This window comes from Chaetura pelagica, unplaced genomic scaffold (assembly GCF_000747805.2).
Source record: "Chaetura pelagica isolate M959 unplaced genomic scaffold, ChaPel_1.0 scaffold220, whole genome shotgun sequence".
NCBI classification, from domain to species: Eukaryota; Metazoa; Chordata; class Aves; order Apodiformes; family Apodidae; genus Chaetura; species Chaetura pelagica.
This window is the reverse complement of record NW_009951982.1, coordinates 2006330-2025900: the sequence shown is the minus strand read 5'-3', so window position 1 is coordinate 2025900 and position 19571 is coordinate 2006330. Positions and strand designations below refer to the sequence as shown.

The 19571-nt window shown below is 39.9% G+C and overlaps 1 protein-coding gene across 1 annotated transcript in view; it reads right to left on the bottom strand.

The window, feature by feature from the left end:
- BMPR1B (bone morphogenetic protein receptor, type IB) overlaps window positions 1–19263 on the bottom strand; it is a 28590-nt gene extending 9327 nt beyond the window's left edge. Inside the window, exons 1-5 of the mRNA XM_010001391.1 lie at window positions 19109–19263; window positions 9571–9673; window positions 8946–9048; window positions 2834–2930; window positions 1884–2022 (exon numbers count right to left, since the gene is read on the bottom strand). Coding sequence (XP_009999693.1) covers window positions 1884–2022; window positions 2834–2930; window positions 8946–9048; window positions 9571–9673; window positions 19109–19251 — 585 coding nt within the window. The 5' untranslated portion in view covers window positions 19252–19263. The remainder of the gene's footprint in view (window positions 1–1883; window positions 2023–2833; window positions 2931–8945; window positions 9049–9570; window positions 9674–19108) is intronic.
- Window positions 19264–19571: the final 308 nt, after the last annotated feature.

The window sequence follows — 19571 nt, the reverse complement described above, 5'->3', positions numbered from 1 at the left end:
GGCTGTAAAGTCTCCAGGCTTGAGGGAGGAAGACCAGCAAATGAAACGATAGTTTCTGCTTAATGGAGCACCAGCTCTCCCTGAGAGCTACTGAGCAGTGAGCCAGTTGAGATACCACCTTAGCCATTACAGCAGTTTATTAGCAGAAGTTAGTTTTCTGTTCACTGAAAGAAAATACCAGGGGAGAGCAGAAAGACTGTTGAATCCATCTTCAATCAGGTCACTGGGACACAGGAAGGTATAAAGAGTAAGAGGTCACAACCTGTGTGGCTCCCATTTTTTCATCTCAAGGGCATTCTGGGATGAAGTATTGAGCCATGTACTGTTACAAGATGCCCCAGGGCACCTTCTACCCACATGGGCTGCTGGAAACACATCCTCTCAGAGAAGAACAACCAAGTTTCTTGTGTCTGCTCTAAATTATTATATTATTTCTGTCACTTTAACAGGCAGGAGGATCAAGCACAGACCAAGATCTTGATGTGTCAAGGTGTTGTGCAAAAAAAAAAAAGAAAAAAGAAAAAAAAAGAAGAAAAAAAGAAAGCAAGAACCCCTCATAATTAAATCAAGTGGAAGCTCTCATCAGGAATGGTCCTGAATTGTAAGCATGATCCCTCCTTCCCATGGCTGCCAGCCGGACACTGATATTGGATACAACAGACCCTTCTTAAAGTCAAGACCTAATGATGGAGATCTCTTCTACAGAAAAAAATTACTGTGGTTTCTCCATGCTCAGCGCCAGTCACAGCACCCACTTGGCAGCTTGGCATTTTTTCTCAGTAGCTATGTTAATTGTCAGAAAATTGGATTTTTAAAAAAGCCACCACTTTATTTAAATGGGACCCTAAGCATTTATTCCTGCCAGACCAAATTGAGCTTAGTCAGGTTTTTGCCAACCACTCAGTTTGCTGCTACGTTTTTAAGGAACTGTAAAATTTCCCATTTATTTCTTCTTCAGGGTGTAGAAAAAAAAGATGTGTGGGCAAAAAACAGAGAGGTAGTATGTAGTACTTGGAAACTGGAACACATCTACAGTAATAGGATCACTACAAACTAATAGGTTTGGGAGACAGGAGGGACATATCCTCTCTGAAAAACGAAAATTAAATCTAATTCATTTTCACAGAGGCCGTTATTTTAAATAAGATGCCTGGCTTTTTTCTTCAGTGCTAAAAAGCACTATGACCTCCAGACACCAAAACCCCAGTGAACAGAACTGTTTTGCGGCATAAAGTTAAAACTTCTGCTTTTCCAGCAGGTGAGCTCAGGGAGTTCAGCCATCTTGGAGTCAGTTCAGAAATAATCACCAAGTTCATCACTGTGCCTTTTATCTTTGAGATTGCCAGGCTACAAAGAAAAATAACTTGCCTTTTGACTTCTGAATGCAAAGTGAAGTCTATATATAAAAAGGTTCCATGTTTGATGAATTACAGTTTCCTTTACATGAAGATGGTGTGTAAATGTTTGACATGCTATTGTGTGCTGCACATAGAAAGCAAGAAAATTAGATCAGCAGGCCAGATGATGTCCTGCACATTGGACTAAACTCTGGTCGATTTCTGTGAGCTCTAATAGCCTGTATTTACCCTACAGTATCTAAAATAAGAAATGAGGTGAAGCAAAAAACCACAACTCTTAAGCTTTTTTTTTTTTTTTTTTGCTTGCTTAGGTCTACAGGAAAAAAAGTCTCCTGCTTCTAAAGCAGCTGTTCTCCAGCTTAAATGTCATTTCTGGGGAAAATAACAACAACAAAACATTAAAAAACCCAAACCCCATAAACCTAAAATAACAACTGTGGACACATAAATGTAACTTCTTGTCCCTAATTTTTTCTTCTCATTTTTGCATTTTAAACTTGCATTAAAATAATACTCCTTCCTTACCAGGAGAGGGAGCCCGGAGCCGCTCCCCGAGCTCTGGGACTGCTCGATCAAATCCTTCAGGGACTCTCCAGGGGGAATGTAGGTCTCATCCTGCTCCAGCCCGATGCTGTAGCGGGGCCTCGTTTCTTGGCGTTTGTATCTGCCGTTTTACATGGAAGTGAAATTAGCTTTGAATACAATAAACACATGCGCAATGAACAATACACATCATCCTTCACATTTGCTTCATTTACAGCCTCACAGCTTCCTCTGCTCCCCTGAAGAATATACCAGGCTCATTGCCCAAAATTTTCTATTTTATTTTTAGCAACTGCTTTCAGCATCAAAACTCTCTAAGTATAAAACTCAAGGATGGTGCAATCTGGTGTAAGTTTGCAAAGCAACCAATTTTTTTATTTTTTTTTCAGAAACTTAAGATATATTTAAAACACAGACTAAGGGAATACCCATTTTTATTTTACTGACTCTAGTGGCTGTCTTAAGGAGCCAGAGGAGGTAGGTTCATAGGACCGAAGACCATTTAAAAAGGTGACAAATTATTTAAACACAATGTATATGGATGATTATAACATTCTAGACATTTATTTACATTCCTTTATTCTTCTCTTTTTTATGATTGAGGTCTTCACCCCATAAACACACTTAGAAGCTTTAGATTTATTTACCCTATATAAAACCTGTACTGTGGCTTTATTAGACTCACTGAAGAAAAATCTCTGCCTCTACCTGAATGGCTTTTTAGGATGTTGGTCAAAAGATGCTATATGAAATTAATTACACAGGTATACATATGACTAGCATGACTAAAATACATCTTTTTCCCCATAATAAAATTACAGGTTTTCATTTTTTTCCCTTAAGGCCCACTGGAATTTTTCCAAATTCCTAAGTCTATAAAAATATAAAGTTGGGAGGAACATTAACAAGCTGGCAAGGTATTTCTCATGTACCTGTAGTAGCAGAATGCGATGATGAACAACAGAAGTGTACTGCAAACAGCCACTGAGATCAGCAGAGCATTATGGTGAATGTTTCCTTCAGCAAAATCTAGGGTTAAAAAAAGCAAGGTTGAAAATTTAGAAAAGGAGGTGGTACAAAGTCAGTATCAAAAGACTGACATGCCCTAAAAAACACAGAAAGCACAAGTTCATTTCCCTTTTTTTTTTTTTTTACTGAAGACACCCCTGGATATCCCAGGCTTTTTGTGTGCTTCCTCTTTGACCCTCACTAACTGGGGCAGAACCAGCACCTCCAAAAGACTGATTTTTCAGACCTTGCTCAGGTGAAATATCACCTTGCTTTGCAATTCCCTGTTTGGCTCTGAATGAAAAATCAGCTAAGACCTGTAGCTTGGTGTCTTGACCGAAGTGATCAGCCAGGACTTAGAAACATTACTGCCTTTATCTTAAATCACTCTGATTAAGTAGCATCCTATTGAGCAGTTCATATACATATATAAATATATGTATAAAAGAATAATTGCATTTATGCTAGGATGGAAGACATGGCTGACAATCCAATTCCCAAGAAGGCAGGCCACAAGAGGTCTTGAAAGTGTATTTCCATCACTGCAGAATAATCCATCTCTCAGAAAATGAAATGTATCAGATAATTTGTAGAAAATGTCATTATGTAAAATCTATTAAAATGTTTCATCCAGACTTTGCATGGGAGACTCATATTCTGCTTTAAAGTAATTACCATTCATCTCCAAATTTATACTTTCAACTCAGGCAAGCAAGTCTGACCTTCATGCATACTCCTCTCCTGGAAAACAAACCTTCTTTAACTTCCCCGCCCCCCAGAATCCCGAAATTAGGGTCTTTCAGCATGTACATACAGACACCATCCCTCCTGAAGATGATATCTGGTATAACGCAAATGAGGACTGTTTTCTGAAGCCCTTCAGCCTCTCTGCCTTCCATCTTTCATGCTAATGCCCAACACATTGTAAAATGCTAAAAATCTATCCTTCCCAACTCATCCTGCCACAGCGCTATTACATTTCAGATTTACAATAAGCCGAGGAGATTCATAAGGGATTCTTGGTTTACTGTCATGTTCTTTTATTTTAAAGATCCAGTTTCTCCTGATTTTGCCCCCCAACTCTTTCTTTCCTTCCCCTTTCCACTACAGAGACTACCTACCAATGCACCTTTTGATCACACTGGTCATGTTTTTACCTGCCATTAGCTGCTCCAGGAGCATTAACAATATAAACATTAAAGACATGGCCAATGCCTTTGAAAGGGGACACTGACACGATGTCTATCAGGAAAACACTGGAGCCCATCATTCTCCCTGCTGCAGCAGATTTCTACCTGACCTGCCACTCCAAAAGGCCTGTGTGCTGAAACAGAGAGCCCCCCGGGGAATCCAGACCTCTCTGGTGAAGGAGATGGCTGCTCGGCAGGGCTAAGGGCTCTAGTTCATGCTTTGCAAGCAGTGAGTGTCAGCCAGCCACTTCCCTCTAAGACGTGTGGTTTGTAACAGTTTAAGATGTCACAGCCCATCAGCTGAGGAGAGAATAACAGAGCACTCAGACCACATAGTGGAATTTTATACCTGGGAGAAACCTGGATATCTGGCCGCAGTGAGCTTTTTCCCACTTCACAAAATAATTGATGATGGAAGTCGGGCTTTTGTGCTTAGCAGTAATGAAAGTTGATGGCAGATGCAGAGGGAGCAATGCAGATCTTGCTCATAATTGTGCATGCTAGATATTAAAGCCATGAAAAGCTGTGCATTTGCACAAAGGGTTGCACTACCAGAACTGTTCTTGATGCTTGTGTATGAGTACATACATTTGGGAGATGGATGATAAAGATGCTGAAATCTTGAAATGAATTCCAATAATGTTTAGGTTTTAAATGATCCAAACCCTATGCTCAGTGTTTCTAATGTGTTTTTCCCATTCAGAAAAGTAAATAAACACAGTTTGTTTCTCCCAGAAGCCAGAAGGCATTTGGGAAGCACTGTGTAGCTCTCAAACAAACTCCAGACTCCAACACTGCACAATTTTTTGGTACCCAAATGCAATTATGTGATGCAAGTGCAAGGAAAACACAAAAGGCATAAAGAAATGTGTCTTGATCTCCATGCTGGGAGTGGCTGATCCAGACTGCAGGAGCAGTGATGCTTAGGCTCTTGGAGTAGGTGATATCCCCCATGCTGATGAAGTCAGCTAACACAGCTTTAGTAGCGGCTCACAGCATGGGCATGCATGTGATTCTCACAAGAGAGCAGAATAGCTTCCATATGTCTTTCTATTTATTTGGCTACGTGTTATGAGAGGCAATACTGAAGATAAGCGAGCCATTGTCTCACCTTTCAAATACTTCCTGCATTTTCAAAGCATTTTGGCAGAATTTCATTTGCTTACTCACTTGAGGCCTTCATAAACCCACTGGCACATGGTCAACACAAGATTAAAAAGATACCCCATTCTTTTGCCAGTAATGTCTGTTCTGCTGAACTGACCCAGACTAGTGCTTCTGGAGACCAACTCTTCTCCCCTGCTACAGCTCACACTGTTCGCTACAGAGCAGCAAGACAAATCTCCCTTTCGATGCACCATTTTCAGCACCTCCTTGGCCAAGTAGGGGATGGGGCAGCTCAGCTGTGAGTTCACTTTATCACTGGCTCAAGGGCTGCATGCTGGAGACTGGTGGGTACCAGTCAGTGCAAGTTTGTGTGATGGAGATACTCTGTCCTTTAAAAAGTCCAGCACTGTGGTTTTTAGTGTTATGTTACTTGGCAACTGCAACATGCCAAGCAGCAGGGTTATGAGACTAAGCAGTAGCTTCCACAGAGGCAGCAGTGAGCAATCACCAGGAGCACAGTGGGGGGAGTGCAGAACAAACATGCAGTAGGATTGGGAAGCTTCTTTATGTACCTCAGCTGGCGAAGCCCAGCAAACAGCATGTTAACATTTTTGTGTTGTACGAAAACAGTGGTGCATGCTGTTGTCAGTGGTAAGCAGCACAGAAAAGGAGGTGACAATAAAAGGAGGGGGGCTTGGTGATTCCAAGCTGCCTCTCTGGGTTTTTTTGCCATGATTTCACCCCTCTTCTTCCCCTCACTCTGCTATCCATAGGACTGTGCTGAGGAGCGCATTACAAATGCCACCCAGTAGGTTCAAGGGAGAAATCAGCGTATCAAAGGGAGAGGAGGTTCTCGTCCCTCCCCAGGTCCCTCCAGTTCACAATGTTACGGTTATCCAAGTAAAAACTGCAGTGAAATCTGAGGCATGGAGACTGTGTGCACACATCAAACCCCATCATTCCTCCAATCATTCCCTTGCCCATTCATCACTAGCTCTACAGGCAGGGAGCCAGACACGGTGGCACCACCACTTCTGCTTATATAGGCTCTAAATCAGTAAAGATATATTTCTCCTTTCGACTGGTCTCAGCCTGTGCTTTTGCTGGGACTTCCAGGAATATATTTTATTGTTTAAAGCAGAGGTGTTATTATCAGATCCAATTATGACTCTCATTTCCTTAATAAGACAGATGTACCTCTGGGACAAGGACTTCACGGTTTCTCTGGGGTATTTTATCCTGCTAGTTCTGTACTGAGATGAGCTCAAAACAGGCTTAGTTGTTGCTCCTTCCATCTTGCTTAACAAGCCTTGCTTTGACCACTGTTAATTCTTCCAGCTCCCACTTTCATGTATGAAGTCCTTTTTTTTTTTTTTTTTTCATGGGGGAGGGGCAGGTAAATTCCACTTTCCAGCACATGCTGGGTCTGGAAAAGAACTTTGAAAACACAAGCCCCTCTCCTTTGTAGATGTTACCTTGGTGCATAGGTTAACTTGCAGTTCAACAGCCTCTGACCTTCAGCTAGATGATCTCCCTAGACTCTGTTTCCCATGAGATATGACCTTGGACTAAGTTCATCAGAAGCTAAATTTCTGTTTGTTTTTTAAATGCTAAGGAACACACGTATTTTTCATGGAATCCTGGAGGTCAGAAGGTTGTTCCTAGATGTTTGTTTGTAAGTTCACCTTCTCTTCTTTGTACTTAACATTTTATGCTAAATTTTATAAACAATTCTAACAGTGCTCAATCACAGCCTATTCTATGTGTTTCCAATAGAAACAATGATCACAGCCTTAGTACTGGGCACCAGCAGTAGCTATTTGTAGGCAGTATTTGTATCTGGTTGCAGTGAGTGTCTACAGTTCCAACTACGGCTTTTCCCCCAGCTTTCATACTAGGATACAGCAACGACAAATGAAAACAGTGCTGGCATCAAGAACTACGTATTTACTTAAGGCTTTAATAAAGGTGCTGACTTCAGCCCTGTCCAGCCACATTTAATGAAGCAGCTCCTGACATGTATTTCGACAGTATACTATCAGGATACCAGTAGTGCAAGAACTTACTTCAAACAAAAGTCTTCAGGATATGTTGAGTGAATACACTGCCTTTTGTTTGTCATGCTAAAATAGACAACTTTGCAACAAGGAGCAGCTAGAATTCTGTTCCAACTCTATGAAATCTTTCTTTCAACAAATACTCTCTCTGCAGTTTAATGGGTCCGCCACCCTGGTGCCCAAGTGATGCTTTATTTACCCCATACACACAAAATCAACATCAATCTAAACAACTTCTGCCACTACCAAAGCTTGTTTTATTGCTTTCTGTATAAGCAGCAGAGAGTATTGCCAACTAACTAAAATCTTAATAAGGCAGATGTTTGGTGTTAGGCATTGGTTCAGAACTTTAAAGTAGTTCTAATGGAGAAAAAATTCAGTCAGCAGCAAGAAGAAATGGCAGTGTTCTCCAAGCTGAAATTATATTTATTGATACACCAAGTGTGAGCAAATATTGACTTCCTTTTGGAGTTTCTTTCTCCATCCAAAGAACATCTTGAAATGAAAAAAAACTGACTAAGTAGCACATCACTCTTATGTTGGAAGTCAGATTTTTATGAGGCTTTGCTGACTTACTGGCTTTCCAGTAAACAGTGAAATATTTACACACTACTCTCCATAGGACTGATTCTGCAGCCCATCTGTGCAGAATTTCATGGGCATGAAGGGAACAACTTACATGATTTCAGGTTTTCTCTGAGCATGCATTTGTTTATGTTTCTGCTGTTTGCATATTTAAGAGTGCATCTGCACACTGATCTGGATTTTCAACACAAAACACAATGATTACACATTCTCCTGCAACCTTGGACTGAACTCTCACAGACTGAACTCCATGCTGACCATTACAAATCCTGTCTATTGCTGTCAAGAGTTTATAATGGGTGAATTAACACTTAGGAATGCATTTCTAGAAAATGTATTTTGCAAAATCCAGCCAAAAGTTTTAACAAGCTTTCAGAAAATGATATTTAAACAAACAAAAAAAGCTAAAACCTTGCCTCAGAACTTACTAAGTTAATTTACATCCATTTGTTCTCAAATAAATACATTTTAAAAATCAGTACATGAGTTCTTACTCTACATTGTATTTTCACCTACATTTTTCAAGCAGAGAATCTGCTTTAATGACTAGTTATGGATTATCAGGTATTTTAAATAGGAAAAGTCCTAGTGCTGGATTATCAGCTCTTTTAAATAAGAAAAGCTTAACGGACTTCAGTAAACTTGAACTGACTGATTAACCACTAGAGAGGTGGTCCCAGATGTGTGTGGAATTAGGAACAACAGTAATGAATGCTTCAGGGACTAGAAAAAGGATTCCATTTTATTATCAGGCTAAAACCACACAGAACAAGGGGAATCCTCTGCCGCGACTAACCTAAATCTTTGGGATGATCACTGATAGCCAGCAGGTCTGTGCTAGGATAAGCCTGTGCAACTAATGCATCTGGTGCTCACTGTATCTATGCAACAGGAATAATGGCAAGTATCAGCAATCACAGGTCAAGGCACTGCTCCCCTCATGACCTAAAGGAATTCAGCAATACTGTTTAATCCAGTTTATCCTTCTAACCATGTACAGTTGGATGGGGGTGCTTTCGTTTTGGCTTTGCTTCTTCCTAAGGTACAAAGAACAACAGGAATAGATCCTTTTGGGGGCTAGATTTAATCCCCCTTACCTCGATTTTTCAGTGGCGGCAGGGTAGGGTGAAGGTGTTTGTTACAGTAATCTTGGCCTGTGCAACATTCAATAGATCTTCTTTGGTGTGGAATAGGAGTGTCCTGCAACAAACAATTGGATAGAAAGCACTTAGCTGTGTTGTAAATATACACTGTCATACTGGCGCTTGAGAGAAAGATGTGCTTATTAGGTTGGATATTAGGGAAAATTTCTTTACTGAAAGAGTGGTGAGGCATTGGGAAGGCCTGCCAATTTGGTCTCCATGAGATGACCACTGTTCTTGAAGGGAATTTCTGGTACCAGAAATCCAAAACCAAAGTGCAACTGCATGTAAGACATAAAGGTTGCTGCTGACCATCAAATAACATCTTAACTAACTTTAGCTACTATGAAGACTTCAGGAACCAGACTGCATTTCTCTAAATACAAAAACTTCAGTTATTGCTAGAACCAGCTATAATATGGCCATCTGGACATATAAATGCACTCCTCTCAGCAATCAATGTAGAGCAACTATATGCCAAATGCATACAAATTAAAAACACATACATGGTAATGCCTGTTGACTGCACTTGAAAGCTATCAAAAGCCAAGTAACACCCTGGCAGCAAATGCTTTCTTACCCGACACTGGAAGTCTGAGCCCTCTAATCCAAGACATCCCTTGGTGACTAAATGTCCACCGGACTCATCTTCTTCTATTATGGTGAAGCAGTAGCCATCAGTGCTAAGGATTGGAAAGAATGAATCAGGAAAAGGATCTGAAGTTAAAATTTTGCTGCTGAATACAGTCTTATACTTTGTTCCTTGCAATGCAAATGTTTAATTACCAACCCAACATACTAAGGCAGGCTGGAAGTTGCAGGCACCCAAGGCAACCTCTCTCAAAGCAGTCCAACAGCACTGTGAATCAGCTCTTGCACACACAGTGGAGGCTCTGCCCTGGAATTGACACCTTTCCAACATTTCACTGCTATAAACCCCACTAACATACATCTCATTTCTCCGCCTGTGGTCATTAGCTTGTTAAGACTTTGGAGACCTATATAAATGGAAGGATCAATGCTGCAGAAGGCCTGCCTTTCGCATGCGAACAAGGCATGAGTATTTGCACCACGGTGGAGACCTGAAGGAATAAATGTTTCCGAGATACTAAATGTAAAATATTAAGAGTGATTTGTGATTCCATATTGCAAACTGCAACACTCTGGTGCATGAGTCCTTGAGTTATCATCAACACCCTTCATAACTGTTTACTTGGATTATAAGCCTAAAGTAATCCATAATGCTTCCATTTACAAGAATGTGCACCAGGGAGGACAAGTATACTAACAGATGGCTTGATGGTGCTGGTGATAAATGTCCTTCCTCAATGAAGGTCAAATGCCTGAATGATATGGAAAGAGGAGGAGGAGGGCATGAAAAGGCTGGCTGCATTTTACTGAGACTGCTGTACATTAGCTTCTCAGCAATCTGAAGAAGATAGGTAACATGTAAGAAACACAAACTGACTGATTTGCAGAGGATCATAAAATAAAGAAAAAAGCTCTTTAACGTAATATATTTTGGTCACTTACAAATAAAATATTTTGTTATTTCCCCAGGAAAAAAAACACTAGTTATTACATGCAATGAGTGTTTTTCAGAGAAAAAGAAACAAACTCAGTTAAAACAAGGAAATAATAATAATTTTTAAAAAAGAGAAAATTTAAACACAGCAAAATTTCAGGTTATTTGCTCCTTGTTTGAATGAAATTAGAGTCTTAATAGAGCAACAACAGCAAAGGCAATGAAGATGTAGGAACTGAGAGGTGCAGTTACACATATAAAAGATAAACACAATTTGAAAGCATTAGCTATACGAGAGAGATGCTGGATAGGATCATGTCAAACATTTGCTGTGGCATATTTTTATATTAGTGGTGCAGGGTCTAGCCACAGTAAGCTTATTACTTCAAATAATAATCTATCACAGGTTATTGACTTCTGTATTTGAAAAGTAACCAGTTGCACGTTACAAATGACCTTCTTGGAGAAGTGAGCGATAACTTCTACCCTGCCTTGACATTGTGCATATGAGCAAGGCAGAGGAGGCAAGCAACCCTTCTGGGCAACAACCACCTTGATTTCATTGCTTAAGCTTAAGAGATAGGAACAATAGGATTGCCAAGAAAAGAGACTGTAAGGAATCCATTAGAGTAGAATATTATATTAGATTAAATTTTATTTGTTTGCATGGTGCCTTTGATTCAAAGTAATGAGTAAGTTCAACCCGGAGGACAGAGCCACAAAACAATAAATTGCAATCAAGTGAAACACAAAAATGAACTCAACAGCTAACAGTCCCCAGAAAAAAGAAAATGTGCAGTTCACCACAGGAAAGCAGGGGAAGGAAAAGTCAAATTGTTTGTAAAAGGGAAAAAAAGAAGCAGAAAAGTCAGCAGTGTGGTTTTTTTGTTGTTTTTTTGTGGTTTTTTTGTTTTGTTTGGTTTGAGTTTTTGGGGGGGCTTTTTGGTGGTGGGGGTTTTTTTCTGACTTGCCAAGGGTCTCTGATTCTTAGCTCATTTCTGAAAAAGAAATTCAGACTCCGCAAACACTTGAATCCCTCTGAAAATTTTACTCTGAATTTAAAAAGAGAAACAAAATTAGACTGGATAAAGAAAACCAGAAAAGTTATAAAGCTACAACAAGCATAAATCATATTCTTTACAGACAATGGTAGAGGAATGAAGGAAAAATGCAATTAAAAATAGCAATGCTGAGCAGGATAAATATTGGTACCACTTGTTTCTACCTCTAAGAAGAACAAAACAAAACAAAGAGTTTTCACGCAATCAAAGACAATGGAAGAAGTCATTATTGTATTGAAAATTTCTCAGGTGTTTACGCAAGAGGTAGAAATGCCTCTTCTGAAAAGAAAGAAGTCTCTCTTACCTGCTTCTCCCCACCCCCCTCCCTCCCCCTGGCCCCTTTTCCTGGTTCACAAGTTGTCAGATTGACCACACAGTGCAAGTAAAGGGCAGGGCATACCCTGCTGTTTTATTGATTACCCTACCACATACCTGCCTACGGTAGGAACGAAACTGCTCATACTATTATAACAAGTCAGAAACAAGTCAAGTAGGTCTGCATTGTCTCCAATTTTATGTTTATTTTGGTGACTGCACAAATAGAAACAGAAATGCATCACAGATACACACAAAGGAAAAAAAAAATCCCAACGAACAAAACTATTCTCCACTTTCTAGTAAAAATGTGCAGTATAGAATTATTCTTTTCTTAAACTCTGTAGTTTGAATTCTGTGTGGTTTGATTCTGTGAATGGTGTGTAAAGAAGGAAAACTCAGCCTCATGTTACTGAATACGTCTGGGTACACACCTATTAACCTCCTCCACTAGAACATCATCTTATCGGGGTACGGTGTAGGAGAGTGATTAAATACATTTTGGATGTGATCACTAATAAGCACACATTTGGTGTGTCACATATTCACCAGGAGTGAATTTTTACAGTCAAGTCAAACGTCAGGAAAACAGAGGAAGTTAACAGAGGAAACTGACAGACACTGACGTGGAAGGTGCTGCTACAATTACAGATTATCAGAAAGAAAGAGGTGATCTTAACTGAGACCTTTACTAAATGTCAGAAGAGAGAAAAACAGGCCAGCAGCTTTACAACTGCTCACACAGATGTCCTCACTGGCCAAGGGCCATTTTTCACAGAAGATGAGATACCTCAGCCACCAAAACTTGCCTGCTAAGGATTTCCTGTCCTACTCTCTGTGTGTGTGATGCAGCCAGGTATGGCAATATATAACTTGGACAAGCCATACCTTTCCCTTGTTCAGTGCCTATCACAAACAAATAGGTTAAATGACTTGATTAAAAAGATTCCTTATCTTTTATTTTACTTGCAATTGAGTCCATACAAGTCTCATTATTTTTGTTCATTCCTCACCTCTATACTCCTGTTTTGGATATCAGAAAGAGCTACAGAATCTTTTCATTTCCACCTAAAGCAACATGACAAGTTTCTGCACTGTTCTTAAAAAACTGTGAAGTTCATATTCTTCTCTAAAGACTGGCTGAAATAACCTAATTTGAAAATTGGCTGACTCCCAATTTGCATCTAATTCACATATTTTGTCACATCCTTCACTTAAGGAAGATGATGAAGGCAAAACACTGTCTTTGGACACCATCCATAAAACAACATGTCACTTGTAAATGTGTTCAACGCAGACTAATTTTTCAGAAAAAATACTATAGTTAGTGGCTGAGCACTAGAGAAGTAACATGAAACCAAGCAAGAAGAGCATTACACAGCTGTTGAGCCAGATACAACCTTCAGATATTTGCACAGCAACTCTGAAGGCAAGAAGAGACATACAGGTGTAACAAAGCCAAGGATTTGGCTCACAGTGGGTCACAATTTCTAGCCTCACTGATCTCCAAGATGGTGATGCTGCTCCTACCATGCATACTCTGCTGTTTATGGTACCTTTTGGCTCTCTGGGTGCTCAACGATGACCCTACACAGAGAGAGAGAAAGGAGGGTACCCAACACATCCTAGCCCAACACCTTTTCATTTGTCATATATAGGCCTATCAAATGATTTTTGCTCTATACTACCTGCCCATACTATTCTACCAGGACTAAGACATGACTCAGCCCACCAAATGTGTCTTGCATTGTTCTACTGAATCACAGATCAGATCCAACAGTTCTCCCTGACACTGGGGTCACAAAGCAGAAAACAAGCCATTATGCCAATCTGTGAGGTAGAGCCCTAGAAAATGTCCAGGCTTCATACTGAGTATCCAAGCTTTGATAGGCCTATAGAGCTGATAGCACAACTTGGGGTACAGCAATAGCACCAAGCATGGGTCCCTCTGCCTTTTCACCAGTGCTCTCTAGCACCTTTCACTTCTGTCCAAAATTCATCTCACCAGGTGTGAGAACTATGAAAAAGAAAAGAGTAAAAAAAAAGCTACACATCTTCCTCTTTCTCTTTTCCCTTCTTCTCTGATTCCAATCTTTTGTCTCCAGAATTAAACACAGACCAAATGTTTTCTTTTACTTGATCTTAAGATTACACTTCTTTGAATTTATATGATATAGCTGCTTCTTTAATGCTAAGAGAGACTTAACATGGGTAGTGCTTGTCTTTTTTTTTATTATTTTTTTTGTTGTTTTTTTTAATTCAATATACAAGGGAAGTCTAGCACTTTCTGCACAGTAACACCAAAGTACTCTCACACACTAAAAAACTATCTGAGGGTAACACAACAGATCTCAATACAGGGAGACTAGACTTGCATTACTATTTTGCTTAAGGTTTATATTAAATACCTAAGGGACAAGCCCTGAACAAAACAAAACCCAAGGTATTTCTGGGGCACAGTTGAGAAGTGTGGCAGGAGGACATTCCATTTCAGTTAATACACTTGGGGTGAAGTCACCTGCTGAGCCAGGCATGAAATGCACTGCCCTGGCAGAGAAAGACTGGAGCTTGCAAGAAATTGTCTCTGCTGACCTTTGTTTTTTTGTTGTAATAATCAAAGGGGACTTAACTGCCACCGGTACAGCCCTATATAAAGAGTTCCATTAAATAATAAATATAAATATAAAACTGAACAAAAAGCTAACTGGTAAGATCTCACCATAGTTCCTTTATCAGAGAATATTCATCCTTACCCTAAAAATTGAAGTTGTTTAAAACAAAAGTTACTTGAACTCAGTGTTTTGGTCTGCTGTTGAAGACTTCTTCCTTCTATATACCAAATTACAAAGAAAATTCAATCATAACATCTAGAGAAGAGGAGAAATCAAATAACTTCACTCCAGTGAATTATCACCTCTGGTAACACTGAAAAAAGCACCTTAATTATTTTAGTGTTTTAAATAACCAAAACTACCTCAAGACACAGTTGGGCAGAAACATCATCAAGATTAGTGGGCAACACCTAAGAAATTAAACTCTATTAGCACAATCTTTAAAACCATCAGCATTTATTTGTGAATTAAAAATAAACTACAACAAGACACCTAATCAGACTGCCATGACTACAATCCCATTAGAGTCAAAGCCAATCAAATCTAATGTTATTTTTAAAAATATGCAATGAATTATGATTAGACAAAACTGCCTGTGCATTCATGCTGTACACAGAAAACTTGAAATGGAACAGTAAAATAATGTCCTGGTTGTGTTTAAAGCAGCTTTGAGCTTCTTTACTGAAAGCCCTTTATGAATTGCAGACATATTCAAAAAGAAGAATAAAGTTTCAACACACTGCATGTTAAAGCACCCTTTCCAGGCAGAGGACTGTAAACCTTCTGCAAAGATCTTAATTGTCAGGGCCCTGACAGCACCAATGAGCTTCAATTGCCTGGAGTGGCCCCACCTGGGATCCCTCAACTCCTAAACACCCCCCATCCAGCGGCTCTATTTAAGCTCAGATCTGAGCACCACACCCCACTGAAGCGATGGTACAGAAATGCCTCTCTCCAGCCCCAGTCTCACCTCTGGATACAGATCACTTCTGGCCACGTGAAGGGCCATCCAGGGAGTTATCTCTGCCCTTGTGTTCAGGTACCTTTGGGGAAATGGGGTCCTGGGTGGGTGAAGATATGGCTGGCTCTAACATGACCCTCCACTCCTGGCTCGGCTCCCTTTCAGTACTTGCTGACACTAACCCCCTCTTGATGAGATGACCCTGTAATGGGTCTTCCAAAACTTGTGCTTGTGGATTGCCTCTTTTTTTTTGTGTACACTCTACTAGAGCTCCTGCTTTTCTGCTGATATAGAAAGCAATGTGCATTCTAAACTGCAGTGTTATCCCTAGCTCCCTAAAGTATTATTTGACTTAAGCTGCAGGAAGTATAAAGAAAGGAACATCCTGCATAGGAACACAGCAGGCTGTTAGAGAATTTGATACAGATGTGGTTAAAGAATACTGACTTTTAAATTTCTAAAAATACAATTATGGAGAGGATTTCAAATGGCCACCAGATGTCCTCATTTTTATAGAAACATTCAGACTACTGGTACTACAAGCAGGATCTATACTTTTAACAGATAAAATACCTGTGGTAGCAAACCAAAATCTTCAGTTGGGATGGCAGACTGCTTTTTATAAGAATTTTTTAATGGTGATAGCAATAGGACCAGCTATTTTATTCAGAGAGTTTTAATTTAAACACAACTGGAAACACTTTTGCATTGAACTTTCAGAGCCTTTTCCTTGCTCCTGGGCACAAAAAAAGCTTCCCTGCTTTCATGAGAGCACCAGTAGGGACAGTGCCTAATGCTCTCCAAAGTCCAAGCCCTGGTTATGGATATGCTCAGTGAATTTCCCAGATACTGGGGCTTTGCCAGGTCCTTGGGTGCTTCAGTATGTGCTGCCTCCTCATTGCAGGGGTGGCAGATACAAGATCTGCAGGTCCAGGCACAGCTCAAACCTCAACAGACTGATAGAGCTGATGATAGGTTTTATTTTTATTTTTTTTTTACATATGGCATGGAAATGGCTTTTAGTGGCTACATGTGGGAGAAGTAGATAACGCAATAGATTTTAATCTGGAGCAGTTAATTTATTCTTCAGACACACACAGTGTGATCAATACTGCTTGAACTTCAATATGGGGAAACTTCCTTTATAGTGAAATTAAACATGAATTCCCAAATGCTTTAAAACTGTGCCAACACTAATTTGTGCTAGGATGAAATATGAAAGTTACTGCCTGACTAGCAAGACTGTCACAAAACACAGAAGAAACAAATAGTCCCTGCTAGCCTGATTGGTCTTGGTTAAATCTTTTGAAACTTGGTCTCAACCCAGCCAGCTAATCAGAGACCTCCTAATTACTCTTTTCCAACAGTAGACTTAGGACCCTCTTCTCTGTAATATCCAAATTCACTTTTCATCCTAAATTCATCTATGTAGTAAGGAATTTAAGAAGCAAAGGATTAGACTAATACTTAAGCAGATGTAGGTTTTTTTGTGTCCTTCGTACCTTGCTACAGCTCTCACACCAAGGTAAAGGAAGGCATGGCAGCAACTGCCATCCTGAGAAGGATTGTTGCTGACAAGTCAGGAAGACAGGGCATTTAATTTAAGTTAATTGAATTTTTTAAATTTATGTTACTCCAAACTCTTCAGCGATATTTTACTTATTCCAGAGCAAGTGGCAAGGCAGATGGTGCTCGGGTGACAGACAGCAGAGGATGGAAAACAAAGCTCTGGATAAAATGCAAGACTGTTTAAATTATCCTGGGTAGAAAAGTGATTTGATTGGCAAATTCCAGTTCCAATTATTATTTTGATGTCTAAATTGGAAAATATTGATTTTGTCACTAAGTATAAAAGTTAAGCCTGAAATGTGTAAAGATTGAAGACAAAAAAGGGGTATAATTTTGTGTTCTATTACTAAGCTGTCTACTCTTGGGTGTTAACACCTAAAATCAAGTTTGGTATGTGACACTGTAAGAAAGACTCTGCAGAGAGTGTCTTTAAAGTATCACAGTGAGGGAAAATGCACAAATCCATTCTAATAGGACATTTACTCACAGTTCCTGGTTAAGTGAAAAATACTTAATGTAAATGCCTGCAAAGCAATGTGCAACATCAGGCTTTCCCAGCTGGGGTGTAAACCTTGTTCAATGGGTTCCTTAACATGGATCCCTTTGTGCTTCCTAATTCTTGGATTTAAAAGTCATCTTCAACTTCTCTGTTACTGTGTGTGTGAGGCAGCATGTGTGGAAGTGGTGGCTCTTGCTGGGCAGGAAGAGGAAACAGCTGATTTGTGCTGCAGGGGATCTGCAAATTGCTATCAGAGTGGGTTTTTACAGCTTTTTTAAATGATTGCCATGTAAGAGCAGGTAGGCCCAGCTCCTAGCTAGAGCAAGGGTTTGAAGGAAGAGGAAGGAGGGGTGGGAAACATTTACAGGTGTCATCAAAGCTCTGGTATGCTTCAGTGTGAAACTGCAGGCCGAGCAGAATTATGTAAGGCTACAAAACAACACAAATTAAAAAATCTTCAGCAACCTTAGGCTTTCCCTATCTATCTTTTTAATCCACTTGCCTTCAAGAGCTGACACAGTGTCAGACTATCCCACCTCAAGCAACCTTGCTTACCCAACTGGCATGTTCAGCTGGGCTCACATTTGTTCCCTGCTTTGATGCTTCTCACATTCCCACAACTCCAGTAGGCTATAGCTGATGGTGACTATATCCAGTATCTTACTTGCTCTAAGTAAGCAGAAAAGTTTAAATTCTCCATGCGTAATGTAAAGAGCTTGCCTCTACTTTGCTGCAGCAAAGTCAAACTGTACATGTAGCACCTTAAGCCAGGAGAGAGGTGTCTGACCACTACCCTCATTCAACAGCAACAGTATCTGTGCAGCCAGAGCTGCTCTTAGCAGCTTGGTCTCCCCACAGGAAGCCTCAGTTTCCTCTTGCTGCAGGCAGTGTCAGTACAACACAGGGCAAGGCTGAGCCTCCAAGGAGACTGTACACAGGTGGACACACCTCTTCCCCTGGGAGGCAGAAGGATCTAACTTTGGGCCTGAGAAAGTCAAATCCAACCCAAATGAGAAGTCTGTGGTATCTAAATGTGAAACAAAATGGAAGACTATACCTTGTGTAAGAAAGTATTCAATACCTTGAAAAAAAATATCTTAATTTTAGTATAGGAGCAAGAAAAAAAAAGTCTTGAGGACTTACAAAAGACAGCTTAGCTACTGGAAAGACACACCAACAGCAAGATTCTTAAAAATTATGTTCCATAGAGGGTGATTATAAATTTATAATATTATAGATTTTAATATAAATTAAAAAAATTATAAGCATTCACAGACATTTCAGTACATCTCCATTAAGCCTCCTCATTAACTGCATGTACCTTTAAAAACAATCCTCTACTTTCAGAACATTTCTTATGCAAATTAATTAATGTAAGTATTATCTAAAACTTTAAAGATGACAACATCCTAACAAAAAAATTTGCATAGCTGCTATCTAGGTAAAAATTAATTCTGATTTTTAGCCACAGTGTGTAAGCAGCTTATTTACATATGAATGCCAAACAAAAACTGCAATACCCAACTTGTGACTGCTGTTTTTCCATGTTTCACCACCAAATATATAGCCTACAAACCTGCAGGTGCTGTTGACTGAGTCCTCAGGACAGTGGTGGTGGCACTGACAGGACAGCTTCTTCTGAGGAGGGGCAGGTGCTGTGCTCTCACCATCTTCTTTTCTGGTCTCCATGCTCAACTTGCCAGAACTTCGCAAGGGCATGTTGTCTACAAAATTGGCTGTAAATATAAGGGAGAGGGGAAGAAATAGTTATAGGCTGGACTGTAAGACCTGGAAGGAAGGCTTTAGAGTATTTCTACCCATCAAAATTTGAGACAGTTATTTGAACTGGGTGTTCACCACAAACCAGAAGCCTCTGAAATTGTCACTGTGGTATTTGAGGCTTATTGGGCCTCAGTGGCATTAGATCAGAGGTTCTGATATTCCAGTTCTGCCACTGCCAGCATTGCAAAAAGTAATGTTCTGAGACTGCAGAGTACAGCTTTTCTCCTACTGCATTACTGTCAAATCCTTGGTTACAC